At 43.8% G+C, this 18,922-nt stretch overlaps 1 protein-coding gene across 2 annotated transcripts in view; it reads left to right on the forward strand.

Annotated features, from left to right (window-relative positions):
* The window catches only part of LOC131592411 (endosome/lysosome-associated apoptosis and autophagy regulator family member 2-like), a 93,306-nt gene that overhangs the window by 61,530 nt on the left and 12,854 nt on the right, over positions 1-18,922 (forward strand). Inside the window, exons 3-15 of one of the 2 annotated variants that reach the window (XM_058863904.1) lie at positions 532-727; positions 1,394-1,541; positions 4,071-4,157; positions 6,506-6,611; positions 7,247-7,399; positions 8,668-8,756; positions 12,041-12,221; positions 12,971-13,099; positions 14,026-14,116; positions 15,045-15,147; positions 15,918-16,055; positions 16,336-16,599; positions 17,476-17,649. In XM_058863904.1, coding sequence (XP_058719887.1) covers positions 532-727; positions 1,394-1,541; positions 4,071-4,157; positions 6,506-6,611; positions 7,247-7,399; positions 8,668-8,756; positions 12,041-12,221; positions 12,971-13,099; positions 14,026-14,116; positions 15,045-15,147; positions 15,918-16,055; positions 16,336-16,599; positions 17,476-17,649 — 1,859 coding nt within the window. The remainder of the gene's footprint in view (positions 1-531; positions 728-1,393; positions 1,542-4,070; positions 4,158-6,505; positions 6,612-7,246; positions 7,400-8,667; positions 8,757-12,040; positions 12,222-12,970; positions 13,100-14,025; positions 14,117-15,044; positions 15,148-15,917; positions 16,056-16,335; positions 16,600-17,475; positions 17,650-18,922) is intronic. The other variant, XM_058863905.1, reaches the window with a different exon arrangement.

Genomic DNA, 18,922 nt, shown 5'->3' on the forward strand with positions numbered 1-18,922 from the left:
AGAAACACAGAGAGACCTTTGGGTTAGGTTAACTACTCTCAGCCAAGGTTTTTAGTGTTATATTACTGTCAGCCTGCTGCTGTATGCCCTTCTTAGCTGAGGTGAGTGAGAAAGGTCTGTTCTGGCTCTCAAGTACTGGTGGTTTTAATTGAGTTCAAGGTGTAACAGTTGGGTGAGCAAGGGTGAGGAGAACTCTATTATAAATCCTTATTTTCACAAATTGCTTTTGGACACAGTCTGTCAATAGAGACTTTGTTTCTAAAAATCTTCTTTTTCCAATGGATGTAAGCTGCAAATCAGGAGCTGTCACTGGGGTTTGGTTTCAGTGGTGCCACTTCATTGAAAGCCCAGGTGTACATCTCAGTTTTGCAGCTGATGTTGGCATTTCTTCTGTTATGTTCCTGGGACTGGGACATTCTGTTTTGTTCCCTTTAGTGGCAGTTCAATCTTAATTAATTAAGTGTCAAAAAAATTAAAAATTAATAAGGATGGATGAATCCATTCCTGTGTTGTAAATTATTGTCTCCCCAGCTTTCTCCTGTGCCTCTGGTGAGTACCTGGAGATGAAGAACCAGGTGTGCAGCAAATGTGCAGAGGGGACCTACTCACTGGGCAGTGGGATCAAGTTTGATGAGTGGGATGAGCTGCCAGCAGGATTCTCCAACGTGGCAACTTTCATGGACACGGCGGTTGGCTCATCTGAGAGTAAAGCTGACAGCTGCAACAAGTAAGAAATTCTGTTTGCACCTGGGTTAGGCAGCTGTGGGTAAACCTGTGACAGCTCAGTGGCACAAATGACTCATCTAAGCTGTGCAGAGGGTAGCCAGCCCTGCTAATGGCAAACAGGAGTGGCGGGAGGTGAAATCTGTAGCTCCATCTCTTCGCTGTCAACACAGTCTCCTTGGGCTCATCAGCAGCCAGTGAGTTTAAGAGCAGCCTGGAGCTGCTCTTATTTGCAGCTGGAAAGCTCCAGGGTCATGGTATAGTAAATGTGGCTAAAAGGTCCTTTTACAGCCTATTTAGAGACCTGTGGTGCTTGCAGAAGGCTATTTCTGAGTGTAATTGAAGGTGTATTGAAGCTGTGGATAATAAACCTTTCTTATGTTGGCTGAGTCCTAAATTTTTTGTACCATATCCTTTCCCATGCACAGTTTTAAAAAAAAGTATTATATTATTCATGTAACATTTAAAATAGATATAAAATAGAATTATTATATTTACTGTATATGAAAAATAAATTGAGATCCTGTAATAAATTTTAAAATACACTGCAGTTAGCTGTTGTGGGATTCTGAGGTCTTTATTATGTAACATGTTTTTGTATAGTAGTGTACAAAATGTCTCCTCAGTATCTGTGATCTCAATTGAGGCTTGTTTTGTTTATGTTCACCAGCTCTTCATGGACGCCTCGAGGGAATTACATAGAGTCAAACAGGGATGATTGTACAGTTTCTCTCATCTATGCTGTGCACCTGAAGAAATCTGGCTTTGTCTTCTTTGAATACCAGTATATTGACAACAACATCTTCTTTGAATTTTTTGTAAGGCCTTTTATATGGTGAATCCAACCTTATATTGTAAGAATTCAACACAGATAAAGATCATTAGCAGCAGCTTTCCCCCTTTTAAGTTCCCCGCATGCCCATAACTTATTATTGCTGAACAGGATAAAAAAAAATCTGCTTCTCTTTCTGTCACTTAATACTGTCTTGTGGCATTTATTTAATCTTCAAAACTCAGTCTGAATTAATTCTGTCTGCCATGCACTGGGATTTTTCCATTAGGGGTCATGATTGACCCAGTTAGTCCAGCCTTTTGCAAGACAGGTGTTGGTGGTAGATGTTCCCATTTAGGGGTCTCTGCCTGGAGATGTCTTTGAAGGGACTTGACATTTAAAAAGACTTCTTCCAAGTCAGCAGAGTGTGGAGACCTTTAGTTTTAGGTCAATTTTTGTCCTAGTAATTTAGTAATTAAGTTGAAATGAAAAGCAGGAGACATTCAGGTGACTTTCAGTAGGAATTAGGCTCTGAGGATGTGTTTGTGCTGCAGAATGGAGCTGCTGGGGATCATTAGCTCTGACATGGGAACAGCCTGGCATGGCCTTGCACTCAAATTGCTAAAACAGTCTGGTCAGCAGTGACCAGAATGGGGAAGGCAGCCCTGCTTTGCACACCTGGATGGACTGGTTGCTGTCCAGCACCAGGATTTGTAATGAGGTGTAGATGCCTCACATTACTGAGGTTTGGAAGGTTCCACCTGTCCTTGTCATGTTGTTCTGCCATTTGGGACAGAAAAAAATGTAATGGGAGGGTGACTCAGGGAGGCAGATGACTGGAAATTTTCAGTCTCCTCTGTTACTGGCCCTGCATCTGTCTGAGAAGCTGTTTTTCATCAGAAAAACACAGCTCATGGCACCTCACAGTAGTGAGAAGTCTTAGCTGCTGTTGGTTAATATTTTTTGAAGTTTGGGAAAAAGTGCAAAGTATCCTTATCTTTAGCAGAGCTGGGAAAGAGGGATGAAAATTACCTGTTGGAGGCACCTTCATGCTGCTCCATCAGTGTGATAGATTGCTATTGCACTTCAATAACAGACCATGCAGGCAATGTTATTTAGCCATTGCTGTTTTGTGTTAGACCATCCTGCCTTCTTCATGCAGCAGCTATGCTTTCTGCTGTCAGGTGAATGTGCCAGGATTGTGAATCCCAGCTCCAGTTGCTTGACTGACTGGCAGATCTGCTCCTGCAATAGATCAAATATATTGTTTCTCTGAGCACTGGCTTTGAAAATGGCTTCTTGATTATTGCTTTTATCCATATCCCACTCATTTGCCTTCTCTGAATTTATCATTCCCTGTTCAAGAAGCAATGAGTGGTGAAGTCCTTTATAGAAATGCCCATGAATTTCTAGTCAGCCTCAGTATTTCAAGGAAGCCATATTTAATGCTCCTGTAAAAGTCAATTTTTTTTTTCTTCCAGCATGCCTTCATGCTTAAATATATTTAACAATGACACTTTAACTGTGGACAGTGGCATTTCAGTGGCAGATTACTGGGTAATGGTGAGGTGTTTGATCTGCTCTTCCTCAGCTCCATTTACGTATTGAAGCCCTTTACACCTGATGAGAAGAGGCAATAAATTCTTACCTCCTCTTTGCAGGTGGGAACCTAGACACAAGGGTGCTGTAGCTTAAGTTGCACAAAATAATTAGGGATCTACCTTTTGCACAGGTACTGCTTCACACTTCTTTTCCTCAATGCAGTTGGGCTAGGGGGGAATTGAGTGTACAGCTGCTTTGGAGGATATGTGGTTGCACAACTTATCTCAGACTTGACATGGAGCAGCTTTAAGGAGGATCCTTGACTCCAGGTCAAGTGTCTGAAAGTGTTGAACTGGCCTTTTTCCCTGGTGCAATAAAAGCTGAATATGTGATCTTGTGCCTAAGAGACGCACATACTTTTTCATCTGAGAAGACAGGTCTAAGAAGAAGGAAGTGCACCAAACCCTGCTGTAAGGAAATGATTCTGAGTTGTGCTGGGCCTGGCCAAGGGACAAACAACCTCAGACTTCTGCCAGGACAGACACCCCGTGGCATGTTGCCTCTCCCTTAGTAGCATTACTCTCATCCCTAGGTCAGGTGGCAGCAGGCCAAAGACAAACATATTGGCTGTAGAGAAAACACTTTGTCTTCCAACTTTGGTCCGTCCACTCCTGCTTCCTCTGTGACCTAGAAGCCTCTGGATTTTAGACAATTAAGCCTTGATAGGCTCAGGAGAAGGAGGAAACAGCAAGACAATATGCTCAGCATCCTTGTCTGACCATATAGTGTGAGGACAAGTCTGAGATCATCTCATCCTGCTCTTTTTTGACCATCTGTGTCACAGGGAACTGTTGGAGGCACTGCTAAGCTGCAGCAGATGTTGAAAGTTTGGGGTTTATTTTGCCATAAGTAAGGCAGCTGTCTAAATATACAGACAACAGGAACAGAGCTGACTCTTTTAATTCACAGAAGTCATTATGCTGATAGAGGGATGCACCTGATAGTAGTCACTGATTTGTGTTTTTATCAACAGATACAAAATGATCAGTGCAAAGAAATGGAGTCCACAGCAGACAAATGGGTGAAGCTCACAGACAACGGGGAATGGGGCTCTCATTCTGTAAGTGAATGAAAAATCCCTTCATAAAGTTTTTGTCCATTTATTTCCTTTAATTTCCTATGTCCAGACACCAAATACAGGCCAGCTCCTTTGAATGCATTTGAAGAAGCAGAGCTTTCCTAGTACTGAGGGGAAAAGTCATGGAGATCCCCAAGGGGCTGATCCCAAAGGAAATTATATGGATGCAAGACTTTGTATTGATTTCCCTGGGCTTTGAATCAAGTGTTTTATGAGGTTAAATAGATTTATGCAAATCTGCATGCCACAATCACTTTGCATGATTGTAATTGAAATCTTGTACAACAGTTGTTTGCTCATGAGAACAAACAGATTATTTTCTGGGTCTCGGCAGAGCAGTAGGAGTGGGGTGTGTATGTGGAGACCAGAAGGACAGGCATTTTATTCTCAAGTGTGTGCAGAAGAGCTGGACTGCATCGAGCTTCTGCTCCATGGGGCTTGTGTGAAAACCCAGCTGGCAGCACCAGGGTGGCTCCTGCAGCACGGATGTGGCCCTGTCCATGTTGGGGTAGGAGGCCTGTGGCTGGCCCCTGACCTGGCTGGCTGAGTTTGCTCTGTGAACAGCAGCTCTGTGCAGACCAGCTCAGCAGCTGGGGCTTCCACTATACCATCATACCCTTGTCCCCAGAGCCACATCAGCAAAGGCCCAGCACAGCTGGCATTATGCCAGAAGAGAAAGGCTTTTGTGGGCATAGGCAGCAGCATACTCTCTGTTTTCCATGGTCTGCTTATCCTCCTGGAGGAGAAACTGTATTCCTGAGCCAGCTGTGGTTGGAGTGCCTGTTAGCTCAGGTGCAAGACAAGTGCAAGTTACACTGGGAGGCTGGAGAGATGGCTGAGGAGGGGTGGGTGACATGAGCTGAGAGGTGGATCTGAGGCCAGGGCACTGGCTTGGGTGAGCTGAGGGCTGTAGGCAGTCTGCGTGGGAGATGGTGTCATCTGAGCTCATCATCTGGGGTGTGCAGGTGTTGTCACTGTTTATGAAAGTTGTTGGGATGGCAGGCTGAAATGTAGACACACGAGATAGGTGAGATAATAATTCTGGCTGTCCTGGAGGGTTTTTTCCTGTGCTGCAAATCCTGTCAGGGTATCTCTGTGAGCACAGTTTTCCAGCTGCTGCAGTCTCTGCTCTCAGCAGGTGAGTCCTGCTGCTCTGAGACTGGTGTTGGGTATCTCACCACACACAACCTGATGCTTGTTTCAATATGGTCCCAGTTGCAATGTTACATATGGTAGCTCAGCTCTCCTCAGCCCCTATGGGTAGGAGATGTTTGGGTGTGGGAGATACAATATGCTGTATTTCCACTTTGCTAAATTTTTCAGTTCTTGATCCTGGGTGAACAAAAACTGTGGTCCTGCCAGGCCTGTACAACACTGCTTTGAATCACATTATCCTGGACCCTTATGCTTTTAGAGTTTATCCCTTTTCTTGTGTGAAAATACAGAACTTTCAGGTCAGTATCCCGCTGTTGGCAGTAGACATCTTGCACTGGGCTAGTTGATATGGAACAGCTTTGCAGGCCAGGCAGGGGCTTGGTGAGCCTGCTGCTTTTAGTGATGAGAGTGATACTGTAGTTACACAAGTGAGTTGAAGGCAGAAGGCACCCAAACTGCTGCTGGAGTTTTCCTGCCTTCCTACTGCCCTTGACCTCAGCCATGATGCCACCAACCCACCAGCCTTCCACAGGGGCTGTGCAGCCACTTGCACACCATGAAAACAAGTGGGTCAGGACAGTCAGAATCCAGGTTGTTTTCTGCATCTCATCTGCTGTTTGTGGTCAGAAGCGAGCAGGAGGGATGAGACTGCTGCTGGAGAATGCCATGGTTTGTGCCTGCCTTCCTGGTCATGATACTGTAGTGCTACATACAGGCAGAGCTTGATTTTTAAAACCTACAAACAAAACTCACTTGTGAATTGGATTTTTGAACTCTGGGTCGTGACAAGTTTCTTTATGAAAGTGTATCTCAAGGCTTTAAAAATGAACTGATTGACTATCTCTGAGCATAAGGCTGGAGATAAAAGCTCTTGAGTGCCAGGGTTAATTAGATAAAGGCAGGAACAGCTTTTTCCAAATTCTGCTTACAACAAGGTCAGAAACAGCTCTTGGTGGTTTTCCAGCTGGGGTGTTGAGAAATATTTTTATAAAGCACACTTTGGCACGCCTCAGATACGTCTGTACAGCATCTGTCTATTGTTTCCCCATTACCTCTTGACCCACTAAACAGCATAAGAAAAGCTGCTAGGATGCAAGAAATCTGAATATTGGAAGTAGGAAATAAAGCAAGGTCTTGGCAAGGGGATGTTTTCTAACTCACGTGTATTGTTGCAGGTAACTCTGAAATCAGGTAGCAATATATTATACTGGAGAACAACAGGGATTCTCATGGGCTCCAAAGTTGTAAAACCAGTTTTAGTGAAGAACATCACAATTGAAGGTAAGTAGAATTTGTCTTTGAGGTTTTATCTCACTCTTCTGTCACAATGTTTGCCAAGTGCTATTTCTACTGCTGTGCCTACAGCACTGGAGTGGCTTTTTTTAGTCCCTTGCCCCCTGTCTCCTCTGAAGAACAGAAGCAGAACAGCAAAACTTCACAGTGAAGAAAGGGTGAAAAGTTAGTTTATCTGGTAAATGTTGCCATCTACTGGAGAAGTCTAAATCAGCAAATAGAGAGAAAAAGGAATAACAGGTTTCCTTTATTTAGTATAGAAAGACCATGGTTATTGGTAAGCCTGTCAGCAGTGATAAATGGATATCTATCATAACAGTGACAGTTGAATGAATATTCAAATGACCTGTTTTATCTGGAAATGCTCTTCTGGTCCTGGTCTAAGTGTAATAAAACTGGGAGTGTCATATAAGGTTCTTAGATGGGTCAGACTTTCATTGCGGTATAAAGATTGAAGACCTAAATTATAAGTCAGAAAAGCCAAATGGTCTTAAGTAAGTGGTGAATCAGAGTGTGATTTTTATGCTGTTTTATACAGATGGTTTGCTCTCAGCCATAAGCCCAGGTAGGCAGCAGTTACAGATGTGTCTCTTTCAGTGCTTTACCCAGGATTTTTCTTGCAGGAGTTGCGTACACATCTGAATGCTTCGCGTGCAAGCCTGGTACCTTCAGTGACAAACCAGGTGCATCTGGCTGCCAGGTGTGCCCACGAGACACTTACTCTGAGAAAGGGGCTAAGGAGTGCACCAAGTGTAAAGAAGAAATGTATTATGCAGGTACATAAACCAAATGGGATAAGCAAAACCAGGAAGGTGTGAGTATGCACAGACACTGTCTGTTTCAGAAGTGAGAGTGGTTGTATCCAGTAATGATGGTCTCCAGTTGATATGTAAAGGGGAAATGAATGACTTCCCAAAGTATGCAGAGGGCACATAGATATGTAATGGGCCACAGTCAAACGTTGTTAGTGTCATCAGTGTTAACTTGGAGGGATGGAGACCTTTATGACCTGGAAGGGGATAGTTTTTCTGAAAAGTAGAACAGCTGTGCTCTGCCCTCTCGTGGCAATTTGTGTCATAGGTTGGCGATGACACGAATTTGCTCCGTTGCTACCTTCAGCCTGAACACATTATGAGGAATGTCCTTTGCAAATGCTCCCCCCTGGCTTGCTCCTGCTTCCTGTGTGGTTGGAAAATGTGGTGATCTAGTTGAAAAACCTAGTCCCAAAATCCTCTGCATTTCCAGCTATGGTTAGGTGGTGATCTTCAAATGACATGGTCTTAATATGTTCTTCATAGCCAAAAGGTCTTCAGATTTTTTCCTTGTAGTAGTTTTAGAAAGTTCTTGAAGAATCAGTTACTGACCATAGCACCTGGTATCACTGATGGTTGCAAATGCTTGGGGACCTGTGCCTGTGCTCACAGTGGGAATGGAAATATTGCAAAATTATCTGGCAAGAGAAAAAATTGGGCCAGCACTGTAAGGAAGTTTCTACAGGATTAGAGTGGTTTTGTTCCTTACCAAATGAGAAAATATTTCCATTATTGGTAAAATGTATAAATTTCTGTTTGAAGAGGTGAGGGTTTTAGGGAATCATAGAATGGTTTGGGTTGGAAAGGACCTTAAAGATCATCTCATTTCAACCCCTGTGCCATGGGCAGGGAATTTTCCACTAGACCAGTTTGCTCAAAGCCCCATCCAACCAGGCCTTTGTTTCCAGGGATGGGATATTCACAACTTTTCTGGCTGACCTGTTCCAGTGTCTCACCATCCTCAGAGTAAAAAACTCCTTCCTAATAATTGTCCCTGTGTACACTGAGTCAGTGAATTTCAGTGTGACGATATAAGCATAGCTAGTGTTTTCCCTGTTCCCCTGCTTCATTTCAGGGGGAGGTTCACGCAGACTCCATTAAGAGCTTGATTTTTCATGTTCATTGTATAATTTTCTGATGATTCATTTTAACCTCCAGATTTCAAGCCTGTTGCATTTGTTTCCAGGGACCATTTGATAGTTTAATATCCTGTTTTTCACCTTTTCTTTTAGAGGAGGGATCCAGTGCATGCATAGAGCGACCTCCATGCACAAGCAAAGACTTTTTCCAGATCCATACTCCATGTGATAAGGAGGGAAAAGTAAGTAGAAGGCATGATACTATTTTTAAACTCACTGACCTTATTGCTATCTCTGCATTTGAAAACAAGGTAGTTCATTTTAGGTTTCCCAATTACTTTCCCAGTTTTGCTTCCAGTATTGAATCTGAGGCTTTGGGCTTGTCCTTTGCCTGCCCTCTCTGCAGCCCTCTGTAAGAATCTGCCAGACATGGGAGTGCTTAAGGCATGTGTTGTGGTGAGATGATAAGCTCCTTGCACTTGTGCTGGGTCTGATGGGGTCACTGGGGCTACTTCCATACTTCCATGCTGCTGGAACACAGGGTGAAGAACTGTCCCAGCACAAACCCATCTCTTTAGCTGTTTATAATCTTTCTGTTAATAATCTTTAAGCTTGTGATGACTGTCCCAGCAGTGCTCAGGCATAATACAGGTGATACCATGGCCCAGGAGCATTGGATATGACCATCCCTGTTTCAGGTGGAAGAGTGTTTGGCTGCATAGGTGTGATGTGGGTCATGTCTCCTGGTTTTAGCATCAAAGAAGAGCCTGTGGTCAGGTAAAATAATGGTAGATAACCTGGAGTGTTCACGTGCAGGAGCTTGGCTGCTGGTAATGTCCTTGTCCCATGGCATGCCTCAAATCACCTGGACTCTCAGGACATTGTTTCACCCAGAGACCTTAGATCCACTTGGTCTCTCATAGAGGGATCTGCTAGTGGAGCAGCCTGGCTTAGTCTTAGTAGTCAAGTGGAATTTGGAGGAATTTGGAGAAGAAGCTCCTGTTTACTCCTATAGGAAGCCCATAGAGTTGTGGCCACATGGTCAGGCCTGTTTAGTCTCTTTCCTTTCCCATCTTTCTTAGATCCCATCTCTCAGATGGAATTGCAAATAATCAAATTCCCTAACACCTGTATGTTGCTGGCCTAATATTTGCTGGCAGGATTGAGTATTTTGTAGTCTTCTGATGAGTGAGTTCTAAAGTGCAGCTGAGAGCTCGTATGATTTGATAACGAAGCATCAGTGAGATTAGCTCCAGAGCTGTCAGGCTCTGCAACCTGGTCTTGGCTCACTGATTTCTGCTCTGTTAATTGTCTCTAATGACTCAAGAAATTAGCAGCAGTGTTCACGGCTACACCCCCAGGTACAGCTTTAATTGCAGCCTCCTGTGGGCTGTTCTCTCACTGCTCTGTGTGGTCCAAGTCTCCCTGACACTGAACAAGTTCCTATTATTTGACCCTTTTCCTGCCTTTTCAGTGGCTTTCCCTTTCACAGATGGACATTATTGGAATGCAAAGTGGGTTTTTCTGCAGACACCCTTCACTGTCCAGTTGCAATGACAGCAGCAGGTGTCACAGGCACACAGATGCTGGCTGAGTTTTCAGGACTGGTTTCATTTCTCTGCACCTCTGGAAATTGGTTCAGGTTTTCTGTACCCCCCAGCCATCTCTCCATGTGATGCAGCTCAATGAGAGGGCCTGACTCTGCAGGCCATCTACAGGGGAACAGTGGCTGTAAAGGACCAGCCTATTGATCCATGGTTGCTAAAATACACCAGGTTTTCACTGAACCTGGTGAGATTGTTGTCTCCCTTCTGCTGTCCTCCTCCATGTGTAGAAGGGACCTCTGGAAATTTATGCACTTTACTCTTGACTTTTCATCTACCTGCTGGTTTAAAAATCCCAAGTTGAATGCTTCAGCCCCAGTCTGAGAAACCCCTCACCACATGACCACAGTCACCCTCTTCTCCCAGCACAGATGCAGTAGGATTCGTAGGATTCCTGTGGTTTGCAGTGTGTCTGGGCCCTGGGCAACCACACAGGTGCTTTGCCTGCTCCTGAGCCTTTTATTTTAAATGCTGTGCACCCTGATGCTGCTGGAGCATTTGTAGGGTGATGCTCCAGAAAATCCTCCAATTCAGGAGCAGCAAGGACAGGCTGATCCATAGGAAGAGGTGCCAGTGTGGCAGCAGGAGCAGTCCCTCGGTGCCTGAGCAAGGCAGGCAAAGCAGACCCTGAGCCAGGTTTAACCAAGGTGGCCAGACAAGTCCATGGAGACAGGGCATGAGCAGTGTCAAGCTGGGACGTTGTGTCCAAGGGTCAGTCAGGGTTTGGGTCAGCCAGGGAACATGACCTGGCACAGGCATGGCTGCAGCAAAGCACAGGCAGGGATGGAGAGTAAGAGCCTGGGCTTAACTGGAGCTGCCGGGAACCAGGGCCTGAGCCTGAACTGAGGCTGCTTCCAGTTTATTCTTTGAAACAGTTTCAAGAAGCATCAAATACTTGGAGTGCTCTGTGTTACCAGAGGGCTAACCCTGAGTGCAAGCAGCTCAGTGCCCAGGGTGGCAGGGGCTCTGGATCAAATTCAGAAGGTGAAATCTCCCTTACCTGAGCCTCTGGCCTCAAAGATCCCAGACTACTGGGACCAAAGGGTGGAAATACCCAGACTGGGAGCTGTGGACAGGTTAAACTCTTGCCAGTTGGGTTTCTCAGCTGTGAAACTCAGCTGAGTTTGATCTTGAGATATAAAACCTCTCTTTCAGAGAGAGACACAAAGTCAGATGAAACTTGAAACACAACTTTATGTCTTCACATCTCACCCAATCCTTCTCCTGAAGACAGAAACTTGTGTCCTCCAAGGAGGGTGATGATGAAGAGGTGATACTGTTGTGTATGGTAACACCATGGACTGAGTCATTTTAGTGTTTATAAACTGCTCCTTATGTGATGATGGATTGGAGGGGTTTGGGGAGAGCTCCTGGATGGTTTTGACATTTTCTCAATAGGTGAAAAATGGCAGGAGAGAAATTGGGAACTTTTCAAAGAGCAGGGCAGTATGAATTAAAAATGCAGAACCTGAGGTTCTCTCTGCTGACAGATGCCTTCCCAATAAAGGGCTTTTGTACACAAAAAGTTATATTTTGTGTTACTGTGGTTAAAATGCAGAGATTGCATATCCAGTTAGAATTATTTATCTGATGTTCCTCAGAACTGCTTGCATGGGGAAATTAATTAATTAAATAGGAATTAAATTGAATAATTAAATAGGAAATTTACTAATTAAATAGTAATTGTTTTAAGCTTCACATTTTTGTTTTGTCCTTAAAGCCTCATATCTTGGAATCTCCTGTGAACCCAGTCACTTCTGTTGCCCTTACTCGTGCTTCCCTTTATTGTTCTGCATATGCAAGGTCTGGTTTTGGCCTCAGATGAGGGAATACCCTAATTTAGTTAACAGGGGGACCTTCATTGGTGCATCTAGTCCTAAAACTTCATAGTACACCGTGTGAGCTGTGTCTCCTCCTTCCAGACTCAGATCATGTACAAGTGGATTGAACCCAAGATCTGCAGAGAGGATCTCCCCGATGCATTGACCCTTCCTCCTTCTGGAGAGAGGCAGGACTGTCCACCCTGCAATCCTGGCTTTTACAACAACGCCTCATCTTCCTGTACCCCCTGCCCACCAGGCACATTTTCAGATGGGACACAGGGTAGGAGCCTGCAATAAAATTTCATGTGTCTCCAAAAGCAGTCATCTGCTTGCATGTGACTAGTTTAGTGACACATCATCATAAGGCAGTGTTCATTATGTGTTAAATACTCATTAAATAACATTGGAGTGCAGGATGTGGATACCTGTTTTCTCTCCTGAGCCCATCCTTATCAGGGATTTGCTGCTCTAAGTTGACCTGCTGTGGTCTGGATGCATTTCTTGGCTGATACAAACAACCTGAGAGTTTTTTTAAGGGATTCTGAGAAGGGAATCAGAACCTTTACAGTCAGCAATTCCTCCTCAACCATTCTCCTGTCCATGACAAATTTTTTTCCTGTGAAAACTTTATTTTAAGCCCAGTCAGGAGAATACCCTGGCAACATTGTCTAGCGTAAACTCTGGCTTGGTGATTCTGGAATGCATTGGCCCAGTGGTCCCCTACAGCATTTTGTGTGAACTCTTGTTTATCAAACCTTCATGTGAATCTATTAAAAGGAAGTGTGATTTGGGGGACCAGTTGCAGATTACTTACCACAAGGTTATGATCTACAGTTTATAAAATGCTGGTCTCACTTCCACTTTCCTGGTCCTGTTAAGTCCTTTGACTGTTAAACTACAAAGAAACAAATTATTTTCTTTGCTTATTATTTGCATCAGAGAGTAAAATAGCAGTGTTTATTTTCTTCAAAACACTGTTTGACATGTGCCTTGGTTGTATGTTATCCTTTTCTGCCCTCTCACCTTTAGAGTGCAAAGCCTGCCCTGCTGGGACTGAACCAGCACTTGGATTTGAGTATAAGTGGTGGAACATCCTGCCAGGAAACATGAAGACATCTTGCTTTAATGTTGGCAACTCGAAGTGTGATGGGATGAATGGTGAGCCAAACTCCCTGCGTTGTGTGCCTGTCTCCTGCATGGATCCCTGTTGTAAAGGAGTACCCATCAAAATGAATGTGCTCTTAGTGCATGACTCACAGCACAGTTTCCTCCCTTCCCTTTAGTTGCACCAGGCTTGAAATTTCCTGTGGGAAGCAATGTCAATAAAAAAAACCCTCTTGTATACCAGAGGAGGAGCTGAAGCCTGTGTGAAGTCCCCTCAGCAAAGACCGATCCCACCACTGGCTTTAATGCATCTTCAGATGCATTCATATCCCCACAGAAAAAAACATTGTTTAGTCTTCTCCCTAGTATATCTCATTTTCTGTTTTGTGATAACTATGCCCATCGAGGTCACACATAATTATTTTTGAAAACTTAATTACAGTCTGTGATTTTATTCCTTTTGTTCTCAGAGCTTTCTCTCTGCACATGTGCTAAAATTGCAGCAGAGAGCAGTCACAGCTCACTGGTGAAAATGATCCTATTTGGGACTTCTCCAGCCTTCTCTGACAGATTTTCCTCAGTTTGATCTATCCTGTCAGACTGATGTAACTCAAGCTTTGAATTATATGTGTTGAGCAGAGGGGAACTGAAGTATGTGCTTAACATTTAACACGCAGATTCACTGATTCATCTGTTTTAAGGCTGAAAGATATCAGATGGATCATCTCCCTTGAGCTGCACAGCACAGGTCAAGGAATATCAATTGCTTTGCTGATTTGAAAGGTGACAATTGCCTCTAAAATCAGCACTTCATACAATTGCTAAAATTCTTCATTCAAAAGCATCATGATATTGTTCTGTAGTTCATATCAGGCATCTTTAAAATACTGTGAATTACTGAATTGTTTAAAAATTATGGTAATGTAGATTTCTTTTGCCACCCATTCATTGAAATTTTTTTCTTTTTCTGTCCTGTGAAGGTTGGGAGGTGGCTGGTGATCACATCCAGAGTGGGGCAGGAGGCTCTGACAATGACTATCTTATCTTGAGCCTGCACATCCCAGGATTTAAGTAAGGAATGGGATATTTTTTCATCTATTCTCAGTTATTTCTGTCTCTTATACCTCTTTCACACTATCCTAGGGATGATCTGAGTCTTCCTTTCTGAAGTGGAATAATGTAATGAATAAGAGACGAGAGGAATCTTGAATTTTATTCCCATGTCCCCAGTTTGTCCATTGAGGCAGGCAAGTGTGTAAGACCTTGTTTTTTAGCAGTATTTGCTTCAGTCCAAGGTACAGCCAGTTGGCTGGCTGGAAACTGAGAAAAGATGTTGCTATCCTGCTGTTTCTAAATTATTCCACAGTAACCAGCTAAACCTGCCATGGGGTAGATACTGGAGCCTGCCCTAAAAGTATTTTAGTGAAAGTCAAGTTATTTTTCCCTGTGGCTCCAGGCAGCCTGCAGAGTCTGTGCTTCCTTTTGAGCCAACAGGGAGATGCAGGCACTGCAGGAGAATGGGAATCCCACCACACCTGAACCCTCAGACAGGCTGAAATATCTGCTTGAGGTGCTTGTGTCTTTGTCAAAAGAGTGATCTTAGACTCCTAGCTCAGAGCAGGTGCTGAATGTTGAGACTGGTGAGGTGTGGAAGATGAAGCTCACCTTCCTTCTGCAGTTTTTCAGCTGAGGTAGATGCAATTACATTGGTGTAAATCACTTGAAGTATGTAATGTATTTTAATAATAAGGTTCCCTGCCAATATGGTCAAATTTGGGTGTTCATTATAAGGAGGGAATTGTACCATCAAGAACTTAGACACTTCAAAAATGACCCTACTGCACCTGATACTCAATGCAGAGGCTCCCACCATTCTGCAAGGACATGTTTTCTGTGATAGGACTTTGATGGTTCACTGTATGAAAATGAATTTGAAGGATTGACTGCTGCCTGTCTGGAGAGCACTGTGTAAATGTTTTGTTCCTTCTGTGTTAAACAGACCTCCAACATCAGTGACAGGAGCAACTGGGTCAGAACTGGGACGGATTACTTTTATTTTTGAGACCATCTGTTCAGCAGATTGTGTGCTGTACTTTATGGCTGTAAGTGGGACCTCTTTTCTCCATGACTGATATTCCACACATCACTTTAATACCTCTGCATAGGTGTGATTAGTTGCACTTGGTTTATTATGATTAAGCATGGTATTAGTTTAGTATCTGCAGTGCCCCTGCAGGAAGGATTTAATGAATGACCTAGTGAAATTCCTCCATTACGTGAATTGTGAACCATTCCTGTCTATCTGCTTACTCTAAAAGTAATTGTTGGACACTAAGGAGCCAATTTTTCCCTGTTAAATTGACCGATGAAATTATTAGTGTCTCTTGTGCTGTTGAGTTAGCATCTAGTAACAGAGTGACAAGTCAAGATGTGGGACAGAGGGATGGAAAGAGGACAGTTTGGAAATTTAGACTTGATCCTGTCAATGACCTGGAGGATCAGCAGGGCAGCAGACAGATGTTTGTTCGAAAGATCATTATCTGAGGAAGGCAAATGGATCTGCAGTGGCTCCCTTGCCCCTTCCACTGAAAGGGGAAGCCGGTTCTTTTTTTATATTTAGTGTCTCTTTAAAGGAACCTGCTCTTAATTTAAGGAGAATTGATTGGAAATTAGGTGGCAATTTAGAAGAGTCTGAAAATTTGTCACTTGTGCAAAACAAAATAAGTATGTTTGCTTTATTAAATGTTAAGTGCAATTGTGGAGTCTTTTTTATACGCTAATCTCTACATCATAAAACATTGGTGCTTAGTGTAGTATGACCACACTTTTTGTTGTTCCTTTTTTTTTAAATTTAATTATGCCAATTTTGTAGGATGTTAATCGAAAAAATACCAATGTGGTGGAATCATGGGAAAGAAGTAAAGAAAGACAATCCTACACTCACATCATCTCCAAAAATGCTTCCTTCACATTCACCTGGGCCTTTCAGAGAATAAATGAGGGCCAAGATGTAAGTACTTCTTTATGTGTGGGGCTTTACAGCACAGCATTCCTTGGACACTCACTGCCAGAGCTCTAGCCCTCTGTTGAAGCTCACGGGTCTCTCCTAAGGGGTGAGTGGCTCTCACCACAAAGCAGCCCCTGGGAGGCAGCTGTTAATAAATAATCATCCATGAGGAAGGACAGAGCCATGGATAAGCTGATCCCTGAACTGGCACACAGAGACGCGGGTGGTGTCCCAGTGCCGCGGTGTGATGACACTGGGGTGGTTTCCTTGTCTCTCATTCCAGAGCAGACAGTTCATCAATGACATGGCCAAGATCTACTCCATCACGGTGACCAACGCAGTGGATGGAGTCGCCTCCTCTTGCCGGGCCTGTGCCCTGGGCTCCGAGCAGTCTGCCTCGTCCTGCGTGCCCTGCCCGCCAGGACACTTCATCGAGAAGGAGACCAGCCAGTGCATGGAGTGTCCAGCCAACACCTTCCTGTCCATCCACCAGGTGTACGGCTGGGAGGCCTGCATCCCATGTGGGCCTGGCAGCAAGAGCACCAAGGTACCCAACCTGAGTGTTTCTGGGTAAGGGCAGACTGTTTATTGGGCTGGAAGCTCTCAGAGGGCTGCTTTTAGTGCTTTCCTACAGGCATGTTCCTTGTGAGCACTGGAGTATAGCTATGACCAATGAGCCCACTCTTCCAAACAGGTCACTAGTCTAATTTCTGTTTGTAAATAATCAGATAAGTGACAACGTGAGCTCAAAAAAAGGTTCATTTCAAGAAGCTGTACTGTGGACAGTGTACAAACAGGACAAATATCTATGTTACCTCCACCAAAACTATCCCAGATGCCTGCTCTTTTAAACTCAGGGACTCCCTCAGCTGGATGATGTTTCTGGGCCTTTAGAAACACGTAACAAGTCCCACTTACATGAAATTGTAAGCATAAGTAAACATTTATCATGTTCAAGGAGCTGCACAGGTACTGGAAGAACAGTACCTTCACTTTGTTTGTATTCTGCCTGTCTTCAACTGAGTTCATATCCTGTCCTTGTTTCTTGAGCTGTTTCTTGTGTTCCCTTTACAAAATGCAAGTGTAACCAAGGCTGTGTTTTGGTCTGTTTACAGGGCTTTAAGCTGGAACATTGGGATCCTAAAAGCACCCAGAACAAAGCAAAGCAAGAAATTGCATTCTCTTGGCTAATGCAGCAGACAATAGAAAAACCAGGCTTAGGGAACATTTTAGTCCTGATGTGTGATTGCAAGGGACTGAAATGGGAATGGGAATTATCCCAAGGGAAAGATCAGTTACAGGAATAGGGCAGAGTTCCCCTTAGCAAGGAAAGCAGTCCTGTCTGCACCCGTGCTTTAACTCCTAGGTGAATGGTTTGCTGCTGTTCTATAACTGCTCTTTAATGGATGTCTCTGCCTTTCAGGATCACTCTGCCTGCTTCAGTGATTGCCTGGTGTCCTATGTCAAGGATAACCAGAGCATGAATTACAATTTTAGCAATCTCAGCCAGGTGGGCTCATTGATGAGTGGACCCAGCTTCACTTCCCGAGGGACCAAGTTCTTCCACTTCTTTAACATCAGCCTGTGTGGGAATGAGGTGAGCTCAGCTGTGGTTGAGGGTTGGGAGGATGAACCAATTTGTTGCTTTTGTTGATGCTCTGCTATAACACTGAGAAAGGACAAAGGCTCCCTTTCAGCTGAATTGTCACCAGTACTGTGTAAACACTTCCCTTTAGATCTTGCTTTGCAGTGCAAGAGGACTTTTGAGCAGCCAAGTGATTTTCCAGAGCAGAGATACTGTATTATATGCCATAAATAAAGCTCAGAAGAAAATTCCTGTCACATCCCTGCTTTTTCTTTCTTGTGCCTTTAAGTCACTTGCATCATGACCCTGACCTTTGTGTGCTGCCACCAAGGAGCTCAAATGAAGAGTTTGAGTCTTTCAGCTGGCAACTGCTTTCTATAGGTGTCCCTCATTGCTTCACTGGAGATGCTGTCCTGAGAGCCCCTTGTCACCCTGCTGCCAAGATGCCCAGTGCTGACTTTGCAGCCTTGGACAGTGGTAGTAAAATATGTTTAGTCTGTGAGTTAAACAGGCTGTCTGCTTGGATTGAACCAGAGCATGTTGTCACATGTCACACATAAATTGACTTCCAGAGCAGTACCAGCATTGTGCATTGTCCCATGAAAGCCAATGTGTGCAGTTAACAATAATGCTCAGCCCTGTAAAGTTCTGAAGTCTTTTTGCCACGTACCAAAGGATTTGCAAGAGTTAAGACAAATGAGTAGTCCCATTTCTTTACAGCATTTTGCATACTTATGGGCTTCAGCGCGTGTTTAACCACCACCTGGATTAGAGCTGCTGTCAGCTAGATCCACAAACATACAGATATGCTCTCTCCTCTGTGGCTCTGGTTTTCACTTTCCCAAACTACTACTATGGTACTACAGTACAACCAGCCATATGATTAGGTGGTGAGTGCTTGACATTTTGTTAGGAAAACTGAGTCTGGTAATTTGTCTTTTATTGCTGTTGCTTTGATTCTAGCACTGATCTTGACATACACCATTAAATCAGTTTTGAAGGCTATATAACTGTTTAGGGATTTCGTGTATTTGTGCTTTGAAAATATTTTATCTGGATTAAATCCCAAATAAAAACGTATTCTACACTATATTATTTAAAGGCAAGGGAAATAGGGTTTTCCTTTGCAAGACATTTTACTATGCTCTACAAGTAAACACTGTGCTGTCAAGATAAACAGTGAAGAGTGCTCCACAGTACAGATTTCTGATAAGGCACCTGCCAGAGGTGACATTGTATTTCTTAGTCTGTACAAGGCTTTAATCGGAGCTTTGACAATGACACA

This window comes from Poecile atricapillus, chromosome W (assembly GCF_030490865.1).
Source record: "Poecile atricapillus isolate bPoeAtr1 chromosome W, bPoeAtr1.hap1, whole genome shotgun sequence".
NCBI classification, from domain to species: Eukaryota; Metazoa; Chordata; class Aves; order Passeriformes; family Paridae; genus Poecile; species Poecile atricapillus.